General features: G+C 35.4%; 1 protein-coding gene across 2 annotated transcripts in view; it reads right to left on the bottom strand.

The window, feature by feature from the left end:
• The window catches only part of LOC105233684 (pituitary homeobox homolog Ptx1), a 75800-nt gene that overhangs the window by 25080 nt on the left and 30725 nt on the right, over positions 1 to 19995 (bottom strand). The window contains exon 3 of one of the 2 annotated variants that reach the window (XM_049447163.1): positions 9102 to 9257. In XM_049447163.1, coding sequence (XP_049303120.1) covers positions 9102 to 9257 — 156 coding nt within the window. The remainder of the gene's footprint in view (positions 1 to 9101; positions 9258 to 19995) is intronic. The other variant, XM_049447164.1, reaches the window with a different exon arrangement.

The following is a 19995-nucleotide window of genomic DNA, read 5'->3' as shown; positions in this document are numbered from 1 at the left end:
AAATATTTGGAAGAGAAGAGTAGAAGAACTTGAAAAGCCAACTCAATAAATATGAGAGCAAGCAAATATGTGCAATAAATATACAAACGTACATATGTATATATGTATGTAAGTATGTATGCATTGATGAAAAATGTGTATGTACATATGTATGTATGTATTTATGCATATATTTACATATGTCTGTGCATATGCACCTTAATATCGCGTGGAAAGTGTATCAATGGGAACTTTACACGCATTCGTTTGCACCCACACACACACACTCTCTCACACATACATACATGTTCTCACACTTTCACACTCAACTTGCATACTAAATAATTTGTTGACACAAAATTGTACAAACTGTTATTAGCTAAAGTGTACAAATCGATTACACATGTTTTTTTTTTGCTTTTGTTGTACTTTATCGACGGCGGCATAAACGAAATACAACAACAAAAATTTCATGTAATGTAAACTATTTCACCTATGATAGCCATAAGTGCCGGCAGACAGACACTTTTTAACGGAGACACTCGCCAACACTCATGAGACGCTTGTCAAACAAACAATTACAACAAGCACCCAACAACAATTATATCAACAAAGTAATAAGGTAATCATAAATCGTTGTAATGACAGCACTAACAGTTCTATCTTCGCTTACTTGATTATACTTGTACATTGTTGTTATTGTTTGCTTGCAAGATGGCAAGTAAGTATGGTCGGCGCCTTCCGCATCGGTGCGAGCGAGGTGAGAAAAATCGAGGAAAGCATACATATGTATGTATATCTGTGCATGTGTGTAAATAAATCGATTTATTAGTTGTAAATAGCAGAGGAGTTGGCCATTGCCATCGGTATTGGCGACACTTATTATCGGATACATATATATGATATGATATATATATGTATAGGTGAATGTTTGTATTTATACAGGGTGGGACTTGTCGAAGGTGCTAACGGAAGTTAGTTTGTGTGGGACGACTTGAAGGTGGTTAAGATTTGAGCACTGTTACTTACAATTGAAGCGAGTTTCAGCCAAGGACGAAACACCCCACTTTTGATGACGACCACACTAAACGTGATAAGAACACAAGTAATGAAGAAGAAGAAAGTACAGGTGTTTTTTTTATTTTGGTGGCAGGATTGTTGATTTTCAGTTGTTTTCGAGTCGAAACAACATAATCGAATTGGAGATAGTATCTTTTCAATAGAATTTGTTAACAGAATCGCCTTCTGTCTACCTGATCAATGCAATGTCTACCATGTGGACATCACAGATATTAAAGGAAGCCATCTTGTTCTGACAAAAAGTATGTTCAGAACAAGGAATATGTCCACATATAAAGATAGCCAATCATCACTAATATTTCTTAGGGTTAATGAAAGAATGCCTTCATCTATTAGTGATACGAACATCCTATTTCACGACCAAAAACTTGCATCGGGTTCCAGGACATGATAATATTCCTGGTACAGCAGAGGTACTAGCCAAAGCAAGCATTACATTACAATTAGATTCAAGAAAAGAGTGAATTTATATGCCGCTGGCAACTTGTAGATATTTAATCAAGAAAATTTGTATAAAAATAGCTGAGGGTCGGTGACGTCAATCACTAACTTGCTCAACATGAAGGACAACGTGACATGAATGGAATATGGGCCACACATACGACTATTAAAATTCGAAAGGAATAACCTAAGTTCTCTAGTAGAAGTTCTATGATATCACTGTGTATTGGCAGGCATACCAGCAGACTGGGAACATCAACAATGCTTATTGTAGAAGCTGTTAAAAGATAGAAGAAGACGATACTATAGAGCATATTCTATGCAAATGCAAAGCTTTGTATGGGGAAATAAACGCAAATATTGATCGAGGGTTTCTTCTCAATGTTTCGAAAGATGCACAGTTAAAACTTTGTAAATTAAATTAATGAATGTCATTGGAAGAACAGGGTGGTTCAGAGTGGGCATAATATACCATATTTACCATATTTAGCGGATTTTAGTGCTAGTGGTTTCACTATGGACATCCTAAAGGCTTAGGTGCTTCGCCAGACATCCACTTTACCCGACAAGCTACTGAATGGAATTCGATAAAGGATGTGCGGGTACAGCAGCAAATGATAAATTATGTGTATGTATATATTTTGCCCAAACTTACCATGGGTAATTGTCCAAATAAACTGTATAGTATCTAGAGAAATTTTCAAGATTGGGTCACCATATTATATAGCTACCATACAAACTGAACGATCCGAATAATGTGCTTGTATGGGAACATTTTTAATTTCAGGAGATATTTTCTGCAAACTTGGCATAGATTATTGCCCAAAACAATGGAAAAGTCTCCAAAGAAGTTGTTCAGATATAAAATACAAAATGTTTTTTTATTCGCCACTAATAAGTTGTTAGATGACTTATTAATGTCCACTGTATTGTATTTTTATGTACCTTTGATTAAGCATTTATTAGCAATTTTGCTGCTTATGATAAGCAATGCCGTCGGAAATTCGGTACTCTTACAACTATATGCATACAAAAACATTCCAACTAAAGCGATTACATTAAAAAAATTTTAAAAGTGCCACAAAACGAATGCAAAAATATTAATCAATATACAGTAGCTAATCGTAATTAGCCGTATTATCATTATCACTATCACCAATTGTCAGTGGTAGCACATACAGTTCAATACTATATATTAATATAAAATTAGCTGTATATGGCGAATATTACTCACTGCCTTGAAGAAAAAAAGCTGACTCAGCAAGAAGAATATGCAGAAGGAAGTCAGATCAGTCACGTAAATTGGTATTTACATAGCACTACATAACCGTGCAAACATACATATATTATATGTATGTATATGTAATTTTTATAATTTCAGGTAATTGCTAACATTTAAAAATATAAATGAAAGCAAATTCAAAAATAACTTGTGTAAATAACTGTTAAAATCACCTTCATTCCCCTTACTACCCAAAAAAGTTCAAACGCTGCCGCTGTCAGCGCCATAAGTACCCATGCCCGCCACCCTTTTTACAAACTTATACACTATAAAAAGCACCGCCCGCTCAGCCCACCTCATCAAGACCAACAAAATCGAAAAAAGTGAAGAAAAAAGCAAACAAATATATCATCGATCGATCATTCGCTGTTCGTCGGTGGCGTTGGGTGTTGTGCGGAGCCACACGATGTGCTACCTGGTATCGTCTAATACAACAATAACGGCTCAGTAATTTGTCGCTTTACGCCGTACCTAATCAGCTAAACTAAGTGTGGGCAACAACAAAAACAAATAACTAAATAGCAACAAATTAATGTATGTCTATATATGTGAATGTATGTATGATTACATGTTTGTATGTGCGTATATATGTTTGATTGTATGCATGTATGTATATCTGTATGCTTGTATGTGCAGCCGTTCTCAATGTTTTTATGCTGAAAACCAAAGTCAAAATCAAAGGCGTTTTCGCCGACAAAGGATTGTGATTTTTTGGTAATGGCATTAGCGCGCGTTGGCTACCGTCACTTTATATTTAATGTGTTGCATGAAATTGTTATAAATTACAAATTTTATCTCGAAATATTTTTGGCGGTGATAAGCGCTGGCAAACAAGCGAACACGCGTAAACGCTCATAGGTGTAAATACACACACTTACAGGTATATGTAGCTACTATATATACAAACATACATACATACTTTTATTCATGATAATTTGTTGGCATTTTATTTAGTTTTAATGTGATTACTCGCATTTTTATTTTTATACTCTCGTACATGTGCGTATGTATGCATGTATTTGTGTGTATTTTTATTATTGCAGTTGTTGTATATTGTATGGCTTAATTCGTATTATTCACCGAAATAAATGACTGCTGATTGTTTGTTTTGTTGGCATGGCGTGACAGCGCATTTTATGCAAAAATTTGCTTCGTCAATTGCCGTTGGCATTCGCAAATCAATGCGGTGTCGTTTAGCCGACGGCAAGATATATACTGGCTACTAAGTTGAGAAAATAGAAATTTTATAAAAAAAAATATGTATGATAAATATCTCCAACATTTTCTTCGAAATTTATTTATTTTTTTTTTTATTCTTTTTTATTTAAAAAATATTTTTTTTGAAAGAAATCAGCATTTTCAGTTCATTTTCACATAAAAACGAAGTGATTCGCTTTGAAAATGCTTATTCCAGAAATCCAATAATTTGATGTGATATCTAAATTAAATGATCTGTTTCGTAAACCGAATTAGATTAGAGGACAAAAGAGGATTGCACCGCGATCTAAGGTCTATTGTGTTCCCTCCTAAGTCACAATGACTCATTTAGCCACAGCATATTGACAAATTCCAATATACTTCTAGGGGCTATTGAGGCGATGTGCTCCCAATTTGGAAAGATGGCTCCAAGGGCCTTTATCCTGTGCCTACAGACTGCTGTGTATTTACTTAGCAGGTGTTCATGAGAGTCAGACTCCATGTCGCAGAACCGGCAATTCGGACAAGAAGCTAGGCCCATGTTATATAGTACAAAGTGCGTTCCAAAAAAAAACAGAACAAATGGTTTTTTCGACAAAATCTCTCCTTAGTCTCCTTCTGCTTCAATACAGCTTTTTGCAGGGTCCGAAAGCATGTCGAATGAGTGTTTTAGCCGGTATGGCCGCCAGTATGCCGGTGCAAGCCTTTTAAATGGCCTCCACGTCTGCATAACGCTTTCCTTTCATGAGAAAATGAATTTTTCCGAAAAGAAAGAAGGCCCACGGTGCCATATCAGGTGAATACGGGGAGTAGTTAATGGTTAAAATGTGATTTTTGGTGAAATAATTGGTCACAAGCGTCGATCGTTCTAAGCAATTTTTGGTCGTTAGTCAATTTGTGCGGAACAAATCGTACACGCACCTTTCGTATGCTCAAATGTTCGGTCAAGATGCAATAAGTCGATATTTTGGAGATGTTAAATTCCATTTCCATGAATTTCAATGATGTTTTCGGCTGATTTTTGATGAATTGACGCAGAGTTTCGATGGAATTTCCGGTGATCACGGATTTTGATTGGCCCACATGTTGATCGTCATTTATGTCCTCACGACCACATTGAGAACGTTGAAACCACTCGTTCACTCTGCTACGAAATAGGCAATCACTGCCACTGTATGTAAGTACTTCTTGAGCTTGCAATGGCCAGTGTAGAAAGCGACAAGTAGCCTGAGTTTGTCCTTTGGGAGGGGGCGAAGTCGCTGAGAGGAGTCGTGAGCTTCTTTGCAGCAGTGAAACTCAGGGGAAGGTTGGTGGTGCAATGACAAGCAATTGAGGGAGCAGTAAATACATTGCTTCGAAGTGCAGCTTCATTCCGAGAGGTGTGCATTCAATCCGACAGCACAGCGACAGTACAGTGCACTGAAGATTATTCAAGCAGTGGCTTAACTAACTAACTATATCAGTCTCTTCATATCGGAATCATTCAGCACAGCAAAAATGATGAGCTCACAAGAAGCCATACGCTAATCCAAACAGACTTGAAATATGTCAGTGCTGTGCTGGTTTCTTGCATTCTAGCGCTGAGTCCGCGGACCTCGTGGAAGCTCAGTAAGCGTAAGTCTATCAATCAGAATCTATGCGATAGTGAGAACCTTTTGACCCAAAGTTGAACGTAAGACTTTAAATGCGTTGTTCTGAGCAATGCACATCTTGCCTCAATGATAGGAGTTCTAACTGTACATTATCTTGCAAATTGTCACAGCTCGATGGAGGAAGGTGAAGTGGGAACATGCACAACAGTTTCTGCTCCATTTTCCAGTTTTTGTTAGACTTAGGTTTATTGCTCTCAGTAATCAGACTTTCTACCAACCAGGCATTATTGGCCACCCTACTTGTACTTGTATGACATAAAGCTATCTGTGTTAGCAAGTTAGTTGCAATAGGAAATATACAACATGTCTTTAAAATTAATTTTGCATACCATAAATAAACGTGCTTTTAAAATGGAAAACTCCTGCCATATAAATGTGAGTACAGGCGTAATATAAAATGATTCACAACGACACTGTCTGTGGTAAGCGTCTGGTATTAGAACGAGTCACAAGTTGTCTGCGGGCATATGACCGGAAGATGTCAACTGTAGGCATATGACATAAAATTCGCGTGATATGATTTACATTTGAGTCAAAATAGATAAATATACAATCATAAAGTCTTCGATAATGTCAAATTATGATGACTTGACGACTTAAATTAAGATTGTGCTTGGTGCTTCAGTTTTTGACAGAAGATATATACATATTTACTATTCTGTAAAATCACATTTACAGGTGGAAAATCACTATTTGCCGTTATGATTACATATATATATATGTATAAGCATAAAAGTATTTGTTTTATATGTGAATAAATCAAATATTTTCAATCGATTTTGGTATATTTCTCAAATGTTAGTCTAAGCCAAAGCAATTTGATTTACTTCTTTCTGAAACGTTTTTTCCGACTGAAACTAGTCAATTGACAGAATCATGAAAAAAAAGTTTCCCCTTCTTTCAAATTAAGTTCAAGAGCATCAACTGATGTGCTGCGTAATTATTCAACAATTTTTCCAGTTAAGTGAAATATAATTTTTCTATAAGATCTCTGAATAGTTTTATATATTTTTATGAGAAAACTGGATTTATTGTCAATATCAACTAAGTATTTGTGTAAAATAATAAATCATTTGAACTGTCAAATATATACATATCTCAAAGAGCAGTCCTTTTCAAGACTTCATTTAAATTCAAACCTTTTGGTACTGTAATTAGTAGAAATCAGAGGTCATAGGAAGGCCGTCGGGCGAAAAAATATGTATGTACAGTAATACCCCGGACTTACGCGATAGGTGGGTCCGAGCGGTTGCCGTGTAAGTCGAATTCGCGTAAGTCGGGGTTCAACGTTGCATATAAATACATATAAAGTTTGTTTAATCGGGACCAGAGTTTAAAGAAAACAATAATTTAGAAGAAAAATGTTTAATAAAGTGTAGGATAATAAAAAAATATTACATTGTTATGAATAAAGTAAGCTAAACCGAAGTTATTTTGATGTCGAAGGCTTCATATATTCTAACAGTGTTGCCTGACGAGTTAAATTTTTCTTCTTTTCACGTAAAATTTCCTCGTAGCATACCAGTAATTTTTTTATCCCTCGTTTTGTAGTAGAAATGCGTTCTTCATTAGAATCAATTTTTTCTAAAATTTGTAACCCCTTTTCAATTGAATTGAGCCCTTCTGTTAAGTTTGCAATTGTCATTTGATTTACCGATTCAACTGGGTCTAGCGAATCAGTTTGGTCAATATCTTGCTCATACTTACGCATTTCTATAACCTCGTCAATTGTTAGCTCTTGATTGTGTGATTCTAGCAATTCTTGAACGTCATCATTATCGACCTCTAAATTTAATTGCTTGGCGATATCGACCACTTCTTCTATTATGCTATCGATTTGTTCAGGATCTGAAATGGTTTCTCCTTGGGTTTCAGAGGTGAAAAAAATGGACACAGTTTTTTCCAGACACCATTGAGAGTTTTTTGTGAAACCTCATTCCAAGATTGTCCAATAATTCTTACAGCATCTAAAACATTGAATTGCTTCCAAAAGTCTTTAACAGAAAGCTCATTGTTTTGTCTCATAGCTTCATGTAGATGTGCAAATGACCGCCTTGTGTAGTAAGCTTTAAATGTTTTAATGACTCCCTGGTCCATTGGTTGAAGCAAGCTGGTAGTGTTTGGTGGCAAAAATACAACTTCCACACGTGGATCGAAATTAATTAGAGTTGCGGGAGGATGACCTGGCGCATTGTCAATTAGTAGCATCACTTTAAATGGGATTTCTTTTAATCGGCAGTAACGTTCGACTTCAGGAATAAAATGATGGCCAAACCAGTCTTCAAAAAGAGAAGCTGTCACCCAAGCTTTTGCATTAGACTTCCAAATGACAGGCAAACCAGCTTTAGATTTATTTTTTAAGGCTCTTGGATTTTCTGAGCGATAAACTAAGAGAGGTTTTAATTTACAATCTCCAGCTGCATTCGCACCAACCATCACTGTTAATCGATCCTTGGCGGCTTTAAAACCTGGAAAAGTTTTCTCTTCACGCGCAATAAAAGTTTTTTTAGGCATTTTCTTCCAAAAAAGACCTGTTTCATCTACGTTGAAAATAGTTTGACTAGTGTAGCCACCTTCATCTATCATTGTTTTGAGTTTTTCTGGATAGAGAGATGCAGTTTCTTTATCAGCGCTTGCCGCTTCTCCACTCTCTGCGATGCTATGCCAATTACAACGACTCTTAAATCGGCTGAACCAGCCGTTACTAGCTTTAAACACTTCATTTTCAGCCGCCTCCCCAGCTTCTTCTTTTAGTTTTTCAAAAATCTGCTTTGCTTGAAAGCACACTGTATTTTGATCAACAGGACAATTTTTCACTCTTACTTGATTATCACACCATGACTGTAGCAATGTTTCCATCTGTGCGATAATACCGTGACGCTTACGGATGATACTTGAATTCAAAGATTGAGAGTCTTTCACAGCGGTCATAATTTTTTCTTTACCTTTTACAACTGTTCGGACTGTTGATTCCAGTAGGTCAAATTTCTTTGCCAATTCACAAATTTTCATTTTTGCTTCAAAGTCTTTAATTATATTCAGTTTACACTCCAAAGACAGTGTTTTTCTTTTCTTGTTAGGCTCAAATGACTCATTTTTCGTTCTTTTAGACGGCATAATTAGAAATTATAAGTAAAACGCACTGCGCACTTAAAACAATTTCACGCGGAACACGTTTAAACCTGTCGCAAATTGAACACTGAGTGGGCGGAGCGAGAGAGCCGATGCGCGCGGCAATCAAAATGAAAAACCGCGTATCTTCGAATTCGCGTAAAACGGGGTAGCGTAAGTCGGGGTATTACTGTACCTCCAAAGCCAAGATCACTGAATCCATACCTTTGTATGTATATACTATATATGTACATATGTACTCCAATTTTATCATTTATCTATCTATTAATCTATTCATATATATATACATATATATTGAGTATAAAAAACTATATATTTTTCCTCCCATATCTACTTACCATCCTTACGATCACGATTGCGGTTCGACAACGCCGATGATGATGACGTTTGAAAATTATTTAAATGTGTGCTATCCAAACTATTTGCTACAGCGGTCATGGAACTATGACTATCACGAAAATCGCCAGTCTCGGCCCAAACTGAAAAGAATAAACCAGAGTAGAGAAAAAATATACAAAAAAATTAATGTTTTAAGAAAAGTTTTTTAAATACTAAAATATACAGTGCGATGTAAATACTAAACTAACTGTATTTTATAACAGAAGAAACGAAATTTAAAGATTGTAAAACTGCTGTGTGAAAGCGTGCAAGTGTGTGGGTGAGAAGAAAAGAAGAATTCAATCGCTTAACAAGCGCTTTTATGGCCACGCCATTATAGTTGAGGCCATTAACGAGTGCGCATTAATGTTGTTGTAAGTAAGTAGCTGCACTTGGCCGGCGCAAATATGGCTCAATAATTGAGCGCGAGTGCGCCACTAGAGGCTGCTTAAAAGACGATAAAATGGATCATAAAAGGATTTATGGCATTTACAACAAGCATAAACGCGGATAGGCTACAATGTAGGAGCCGGCTTGTACTTATGTATGGTGCATATTCGAAGAGGCTGCGGATTATTACATACTGATAATATTATGAAGACCATGAGTTGAGTAAAAGACAGAGCCGGCGGAAAATCGTTTCAGACGCTGAGCATTTGATTGTGTTAATATTTTTGTAATAACTCATAAAATTATAACTTTGTAATGGTACTCGTTTCAATATTGAAGTTTCTTTAGTTGCATTAAATCATTACTGGGTACTTTTTTGTATCCTGAATAGGTTATACGAGGTTTGTAACAATCAGCAGGAAATGTTGGCAACCCAGCATTCTTATATCAGTCATCAGCGTGACGAGCTCAGTCAATTTAGTTATTCTTGTCGGTTTGTTTGTATATACCCGAACTTGTCACTTAGTTTTGAATATATAGTTCTGAAATTTTCCACACATTTTTTACTCGTCAAGAACCTGCTCATTTGTCGGAACCGCCTTCATTGGACCATTATAGCATATACATAGCTGCCATACAGTCTAACCGATCAAAAGGAAATCCTGGTACGGAAAACTTTTTTAATTTCCAAGATATCTTCACGAAATTTGGCACAGATAATTATCCAAAACATGCCTACAATTTCCTAGAAAATTATACAGATTGAATCACGATAGCATATAGCCGCCATACAAACTGACCGTTAAAAATCAAGTTCTTGTATGGAAAACTTTTTTATTTGATAAGATATCTTCATGAAATTTGGTACAGAATATTTTCTAAAACAATGGTAGAATCTCCTAAGAATTCGTTCAAATTGAAGCACTATAGCGTATAGTTGCCATACAAACTGACCGATCGAAATCAAGTCCTCGTACGAAAAGTTTTTTATTTGCAAATTTATCTTCACGAAATTTTGTATGAAATATTTTCCAAGACAGCACTATAATCTACGTAAATATTTTGTAGATCGAATCACTATGTCATATAGCTGTCATATAAATTGGCCTTGATGGCGCTCGTTCTTGTATGGGCAATTTTTGTATTTGACATGATATTTTAACGAAATTTTGCAATACTTATTTTCTAAAATAAGATGAAAATTTGTGGATACATATATAGATTTCAGATCAGACTGCAATAGCATATAGCTGTCTTACAAACTGACCGATCACAATCTGGTCCTTGTATGAAAACATTTTTAATTTGACTTATTACTTCATTAAATTTTCCACAGAGTACTTTTTAATACAGCACTATAAGATCTGGAAACATTCCTCAGTTGGAATCTCTATAACATATAGCTGTCATATGAACCGACCCACCGAAATCAATATAAAAATTCTTTAATATTAATTTATGCTATAATAAATGAATCTGTGTGGGGTATTATAGTTTCGGGGTCGCCAAAAATACAGGTTTTTTTCGTTTATGTGTTTTTTATATTAAAATGGTATTTATAGAAGGCAACAATTGTTAATATATATTTTTAATGACACATTGCTTGCACAGAAATGTGTGCGTTTTAATTAGAAGTGAGCAAATTAAATTTAATCATGTCTTATTCAATAAGTTACCTCATAAATTAGGCACGTTGCGGCCACGTAAGCGACGTTACGCGTTACTTTCAATCTGTGTTGGCGTACATATTTATATAATTGCCGTGAGTAATGTGCATTTAAACAATAATGCCTTATGCGCCAGTATGTGAGTGTTGCCACCCGCTAAATGAGCCATGAAATTTAATGACCTTTGCGGTTATGCTCACCACCAAGATAATTAACAAATTATCAATTGACAAATACTAAATTTATAACGCAGTCAATTTCCATTCCTTGCACAATTTATGGCTTACAAAATATTGCATACAAACATACATATATATATACTCGTATATACGCATGCATATATAACTCTATGACTGGTGAAATATGTGGCGAGCGCTTGAAAAACTCCCGTAAAAGTCAAAAATGCCAAACCAACACATTTTTCTGCCGAACTCGCCGTCATATGAGAGCAACTTGGAACCTTTGTTGGCTCCCACACTTATAGGCTGATGTCGTACCTACATATATACATACATATATGTTAGTGTGTCTGTTTGAGCGTAGCAATACCGCATAACATTCAAGTGCACTTTAAAATTTATTGCTTTTCCACATGTTGTCGCTCAGCTTGTTGCATGCAGCAGCAGCAGCAGCAAAGGCAGCATTTTGCTCGAAGTAGAAAAATCGTCAACTATTTGTTTCGAATTTGTGTGAAATTAGCTGTTTTCACTATGCTGCATGCTCGGCGATTTGTTGATTGCTGCTATGTGTTTGGCGCGCATTGCTCCCGCTGCTCCTGTGAAATGGGTGTCATTAATGTCACTTTGGCATGTGTCACTAAATTAACCACAGCTTCACTTTTACTCAAGCACACACATCGCATACACGTTAGAGCAATCGTTATCGGTATGTTTGCCTGTGCAGCTTTGCATTTCGTGCGCTGTTGGCGAGCAAGTGGTTTGTGTCACTGTCGATTGTCGGTTGTCGTCGACATTTGCCACTCTTTTGTGAATTTGAGAATTTTGAAATTTATGTCGTTGACAACATGGACACATGCTGCTGCCAGCAATCGTTTTGTGGTAGTATTTTGACGATGTTAATTATACTGCAGGATTAGTAGCAGGCGAAGAGCCGACGAGTTACCGGAAGAGTTGACAATTTAAGAATCGGAGTACAGAAGGCAAAAATATTTTATTAAATTTTTTTCTCAAAGCAATCTACTTATAGCGTATAAGGTTCTCATAACAATTTTTCAGTTTTTAAGAAATAATCTCATAATAAAATTATCGAAGTCAATGAATAATCACTTCAGCTAAAGGAAACTTTTATAAAACCTGAATGAATTAAAGAGGAAAAATGTTAAAATTCAGGGCTCTAAATACCTCTTATTTTTCTTTAATTTATATAATTTTTAATTTTCCCAAAAATGAAAAGCTTTTGAATTCCAATTCTATTATAAAAATGTAGTATCACTACAGCTTAAAGAAAATGTCTTCATAACACAAAAATGTTACCTTTTCTCAAATATCTTTAACAGTATTTGAATTGATTGCCATAGGCATCATGCCTTATTTCCACTCTAAATATTACAGTTAACGCCTTCAATATTAAAAATACTGTCAAATATGATAATTAAAAAAAACAGACTTACAAAGGCTTAAATGAAATGATTAATAATTACAAACTGTAAACATCCCCCGGAAAGAGGCACAAAAATTGGCACAAGTTGAGCGACTTCAACAGAGAAAACAAACAGCATAATGTAAACAAACGAAATAGTAAACTGCAAAACAAACAAAAAAAATCAAAAAAAAAAACAAATCAAAAAATCAAAGGAGAGTTACAAATGGACAAAACTAGGGAAAGCCCTGCACCTTTGGGAGTCGCACGTCGCAAATGCAGAGTCACAATGACAATCGGCCGGCAGGAGAGTCAACGGAGTCAAGCAAACTATGAACGCCGAAACTATTAATCATGACATTTGCCAAAATTTTAGCTGACTTCTCGAACCAGCACGACGGGGGAAGGCAACACACGCCCCAAAATCACACACTCACCGTTAGTGGTGGTAGTGGTGGAAATGGTGTCATTTGGAAATATGAGAAATAAATTTTGTGGTGGCAATGATTTCTTTATTTATATATTTGTTTAGCGAAAATATGCACACACTACTATAAAAGAAACAAAAAAAAAACACTGTTCTGAAAGAGTGTGTGTGCTGCGCCTATGCGTGAGGCTACAAAAAAGGTTCGTTGTATATTTGTCATCCCAATTCATTCATGAAAAAAAGTAAGCAAAGAGTCAGAGAAAATAGGCATTATTGCGGGGAAAAAAGGAGCAACCAAAAGTGACAAGCAATAAATTTAGTGGGCAATGGCAAAGCAGTTGGCAAGGAATGACAGTAGCTGCGGTCACAATGTGTAAACAAATAAAATGTCAAACAAAACGGCACACATGAACGCCTCTATATTTTTATATATATTTCTATGTATTATACATATGTACACGCACATACATACATATATATATGCAGACATGCGTCCTTTTTGACATTTTCGCTGCCACATGAGCATCTGTCAGGACGGAAAGAAAAGTACCAACAAAAAATCTACGAATGAGTGTGTCTATATGTAAGTATTTATGAGTATGTGTTTTGTAGAAGAGTTTCCCTTGCGCGCACATCCTTGCGCCCGACCAAACAAACGATTAATGTGACAGTTGAATTAGGATATATGACAGCCAAAGCAAATATTTCCAAGAACTGTGTTGCATACAAAACGAACATGCAACCGGGAACGACGCTGACGGTGACGTTGATGATGATTTTGCAAAAACAAATAGATAAAGCAAAGCGAGGCGAAATAGTTACATGAAAACAGGCAAAGCGCCAGGAAGTATGCCTAGGCGACACAAGCGCACGTACGCACAATCAGTTACAGCAGGATATCCGTGAGACTGTATGTGTGTGTTGTTTTGTTTGGACATTTCTCAGTTTTTGTTTTCATAAATAAAACTTTATATCGATTGCAAATACAGCTTGTGGGTAAGGGCGTCACAGGCTGGCTGCAGTGGATGCGGCAGTGGCTTTGTCACTGGACATCATCGCCTTGCTTTTCAGCGCGATTGTACAGTGTGTAGGCGAATGTGTGTGCTCGAGCATTTCTTTTTGTGCTTTGTAGTGCAGAAAAGGGTTATATCTGAATGCTGAGTAAAGGGTTAAATTGGTTATTTCATATGCGATTTCAATTTCACACTTCATTTGCCGTAAATTACACCTTATGTTGAAATATTTTGCTATAATTTGCTTAGATTCTGCTTCCATTACTTGACTTTTCGTTAATAGTTTAATGAATGTGTTGAGATTTTTGTAACAAATGACTCAAAGTGTTATATTCATGGGACCCATATTTACTTTATTCGATATCATAGCTGATTAAGTGTCGATGAAGTCAATTTTTCTGTGTAACTTGAAGGGAAATTGCTTGAAATGTAATTTATCAATGAGTCATTTGGACTTAAAATAAGTAAAGTGTAATCTGAGTCTTCAATAAAAAAAACAATACTTTTGTTTTAAAACAGTTTTTTAATAAAAAGGATAATCGCACCGAAGTAACTTAAATCTTCTAAGACTGTATATTTATTAGGTTAGTGTTGGATCAAGTTAGGATTTTCGAAAATGGAAAGTTTTTGACTTCATACAATATACTATACATAAACATTGTGGTCTTAAAAGCATCTTGAATTGATAAAATTGTTAAAAAATAATATTTTTTCTGTCCAATCCGCTTTTGGACCATGCAAAAAGCTGTATGGAAGCAGAAGGTGACTTTTTTGAATTAAATAAATTGGTTTTGCCGAAAAAACCATTTGTTCTGTTTTTATTTTTAAGTCTTGTTTACTTTGGGACGCATCTTGTATATATATATTCCGAGTTATCCAATAGAAATGATACCTGCGCGACCCTATTCGTCGAATTGTTAAAAATTTCGAGCCTACATTTTCTTTGCATAATGTTCAAGTGCCAATACAACCAAGCCTCACTCGATGCAATGAAAATATTGCTGCCGTTCATGCAAGTGTTGCTGAAGACCGCAATTTGTCGATTCAAAGACATTCCCAAGAATTGGGACTGTCTCGAGCCACAATCTGATTTTGAGAAACGATTTGGGCTTGCGTCTATATAAAATTATTCTCACTCAAGAACTGAAGCCATTGGACCAGTGTAAACGAGGTGAACTTGCTGATTTTGCCTTGGAACAACTTGAAAACGATAATTTTCATCCGAGTAGAGAAAAGACAAAGCTGTCGATACTGGGAATCTACAAATTATTAATGAACAACCATTACATTCACCTAAATTAACAGTTTGGTGTGGTTTTTGTTCTGATGGAATCATCGATCCGTACTTCTTTCGAAATGAAGCTGATAACTCCGTTACTGTCAATGGAGAGCACCTCTCTCCGGTATAGATCGAAGTTAACCAACCTTTCATACCAGAAATTGGAAAAACTTGATCTTGCCAACATCCGATTCCAACAAAAGGGGGCTACGTGCCGAATTATTGTGAGAAAAGTTTGCAGATTTGATTATTTCAAGAAATTGTGACATTGAATGGCCTCCAAAAAGTTGTGATTAAACACCAATATATTATTTCTTGTGGGGTTATTTGAAGTCATTGGTCTTTAGTAGCAAACCAGACTCTCTGCAAACTTTAGAAGTCAATATTGATCTTACTATTCATGACATATGACTTGATTTAAAAGAAAAAAGCACTGGAAAATTGGGTTCATCGAATTCTTTCCTGCAAAAGAAGTTGTGGAGGTCATTTGAATAATTTTATATTCAGAACTTAATTGTATCGATTGTTCTGCACATTAAATGAGTTTCCTTAACAATTAGTGTGATTTTTTAAGAAACCAAAATTGTGTATGACTGAAAGCAAAAATCGATTTTCAATATCACAAGTGGATATAACACTTAAAGTCGTCTATACTCTGTATTTGTTTGACAAGGCCACAAAGTATTAAGAAATTTATCTCTCAAGGTGCTGGAAATATTCATTTTTTAACTTTTCTGACTATTTTCTTTCCTTCTTGCGCTTCCAATGCCCTCGCATATACATATGTATGTATGTTCCCCACAAGAAAGAACTTCAATTTATCGGCAATTTCTTTAAATTGCTTAACTTAATTATCTTAAAAATATTTGTTAATTTGTGAAGCGTTCAGCTAGTTTTCTCGCTCATTTACTAGCATCTATTTTGTTTTGTTTTTTATTGTCGACTCGCCGCTTCTGCTTTAATAGCTGAACTAATTCTTCTATAGACATGCTCTAATAAGTGTTTATGGCGTTGAGGCGACCTAAAAACGAAGATATCAAGCGGAACACAAACGTTAGTTACGGTAGGCTGCAAGGCGCATCTGCCAACAATAAAAATAATTCCACAAACATTTGAAAAATAAAAAAAACAAAGATATATGCATATGCATGTGCTCCAATATATATACAGGTATATATATATAGAATTCAAAGAAAAATACTAAAAAAGCACGTTCCAAAGATGTTTTTGTTTTTGCTTTTCATGCGCGGAATTTTTTACACCAACTTGTGTTTTCGAAAAAAAGAAATTTAAAAAATCAATGTTTTTTTATGCAGTGAAAATACACCGAATATTTGCTGAGCAGGTCACCATTGTTAAATGTCAAAAAGTTGCTTGACATTTTTTGGGAACATTTATTTTTTTAAGGCGCATCACACGTTTTGCTATACATTCGTTGGTATTTGTGTATATATGTGAGTAAGAGCGTATGTGTGTTTGTGCATTTGTGCGTTTATAGATTTTCTTGTACTTCAAGGTTTTCGCCGTGTACACGCACTAGCTGCCGCACTCAAGTCTCTATGTGAGTGTGTGTGCTCATACTTTCGCTGAGGTGACAGCTATTGGGTAGGTGGAAATAGGCGTCAGAGTAGCGCCGCACCAGCAGTAGCCGTCAATAAACCAATTTGACAGTTTCTAAAATTACAAATATTTTTTTTTTGTTTTTTATTTTTACTTTTTGTTTGCTGCTGTGTCGGGCTTGTCTGTTGTCTTTGGTCACTTGAAGAAATTAAGAGTTGTCAAATGCTGTGACAACAGGTGTCATTGTTAAGCAGAGAAAACAAGTTTCTTACGCTTGATGTGAGCGGGATTAGTGGCTGACGGATGGAGCTACGCAAAACATGCACAGACTATATATATATTATATGTATACTTATTTACAACGAGAAAATTTGTCTTTCACATTTTTGCAAAAAAAAGTATTTAAGCAGAAAACGCATAATTGAAGTGAGTGGGTGCGCAATTTGGTTGAAGAAATGCTAATTTGTTGAAATAACGGTATATGTTTTCGAAACCTAAGAAGTGTTGATAATTTTACTATTTTCTCTGAGTTTTTTGAATATATGGTTTTATTAGAATTGGTGTAATTTAAGGAAGTTGCCAGACCCCAAACACTTCCAATGACGTTAAACGCGTAAAAAACTTTAAGTATTTAAAAAAAAGTTTAACTCTATCAAAGATACAAATGAAACCTAAAATTGTATTATCTTAAAAATCCATTTTAAATCATTAATTTGTCTATGAAGGTTTTAGCACAATAACAAAAAATAAACATATTTAACCAAATAGTAATAATATTATTGAGAATTTTAATTTTTGAAGGTCTCCAAAACAAGTTTTTTCATGCAGTATGAGCTGTTGCAGTTTTTAAATAACTTGAAAAAACCTAGATAGATAAGACACAAATATCCTTAAGAAACCTTTGTTAATCGCAATGGAACTTCTTATACCCTAAACAGGGTATATTAAAGGGTTAGGAGTAGTCAGAATTTCCAAAAAAATTATTTTTTTTTTGCATTTTCGTTAAGTGTAATATCTTAAAAATATTCTCTGAAAATTTCACGTTGATCCGATAATTAGTTTTTGAGTTATTCGACAAATAACAAAGAGAGCTCGGGAACTTCACGCTAGTGTGAAACTTTAAGCGCGGAAGCGCGGTTTTCTCAAAACTAGATTTTTTGAACTGGTGACAACTGTTACTCGAAAATCACTCAGTAGATTTTAATGAAATTTAAAGGGTTATGTTCATAAATACATAAATTTAATGCTTTTTAGTAATGAGTGATTGATTTTGAAAAATTTTGGAATTTCTTACAGGAAAAGCCCAAATATTGATTTTTTGAGAATATGGAGATTTCCCAGACAAAAATTTAGATTGGCTAAAAAATTTCCTGAGGCCGCCATTTTGTTCATTCTTGAAAAAAAAATTCTTCGATTAGGCCCAGGTTATTTTTAAAAAGATCAGGCGAAATTTTTTTGTACGATCAGTCATTCCGTTAGATGAATCTCCTCATCGGCTTATGAAAACAGCGTTTCACCGCAAGTACCTTTTAGCGAGTTGATTACACACAAAAATTCTTTTAAATATGTCCTTCGAAATTAAACTATTTGTTAATGGTAGTGGTAGTTTATAACAATAAGAGATTCCATAATAATGTCATATTACTACTTTTGAAAAATAACAGAATTTTCGTGCCTCTGACTACCCTTAACCCCTTAATACAATATAATGTATAAAGACTTGAAAAGTATTCGGACTTCATTAGCACTATAAATTTGGATTTAGAATTGCTCTTAGGTCTCACGAGATTGAAAAATACTGTACAATACACATAGCCTTATTCTTGACGCAGCACAGATTCTTATACTGGATCTGCACTTCATTTGAAGTCGACCATAAATTCATAGCAAAACCTTAAATACGAAGCGAGCTCCAGAAACTTCAAATCAAGAAACAATTTATTTTATAAGAAAGTAAATTATTCAACATAGGTATTTTCAAAATTTCTGCACTCAAAACTATTTATGAAACTTCTTATCGTTTCAATAACTTTTTAAAGGAAAAGTTAATTTCTGGTGATTTATTGCTACATCAACATAAATTCTCAAAAGAATGAAATCAATGCCACCATAAATAGTTTGCTTGTGAGCTAACAACCCTTTGACAAATACTTAATTGGAATCGTCGTAGGAAAATGCTTTTTTGGACAATTGTTGACACTAATGCCGATTGACTTAGTGCCTTTTGTCTACGACCGACAACAATTTACTCACTCTCTAATACCAACATGTGAGTAACTGCGGCTATGTGTGTGAGGATGCGCAAACATATGGCACGAAGCCGCAGCTAAACCGCTGGAAAATTACTCCCATATGTCTCTTTAGCAGACAGCAAAACCGTGAGCAGCACAGTCGTAAAATGGGCAAAGGGGAAAGAGGAGTAGCGCTTACTAGTGGTACAAACTCATATAGAAGAGCAGTGGGTGTAGCAATTGTGGGCAGCAACAAGCAAATGACAATCACCCCATAAATTTGGCACAAAACCAGCAATAATAATCACCGGCAGGAAGAGAGATATTAAAGGCGAAGAAGTTGTAGAAAGAAGGAGGGGAAGGAGGTGATCAAAGGCAGAATTATACACATGAATATGTGACTGTAAAATGCTGGGGTATACTATACAATGTATAGTATACATATAACTGTAAGTTTGGAAAATTACATTTGCTGCTTGTCCACAGCAACTTGACAACAAATACATCTTCCACGCTTAACCAACGCTTACCTAGAACAAAGGGTGTCCTTCTGCAGCTAAGGCGCGTAGATACGCAGTTGCAAGCTTACCAAATGCTATACAGTGTTCCGTTAGTTGATTGCAGCGAATGCTAGCTCTGGAGACAGCCGATTGAAGGGGCCATATATCAATCTGTTTGAAAGGTGATT

This window comes from Bactrocera dorsalis, chromosome 2, assembly GCF_023373825.1.
Source record: "Bactrocera dorsalis isolate Fly_Bdor chromosome 2, ASM2337382v1, whole genome shotgun sequence".
Lineage (NCBI taxonomy): Eukaryota > Metazoa > Arthropoda > Insecta > Diptera > Tephritidae > Bactrocera > Bactrocera dorsalis.
The sequence above is the reverse complement of the archived record's forward strand: the minus strand, read 5'-3'. Positions and strand labels throughout refer to the sequence as shown.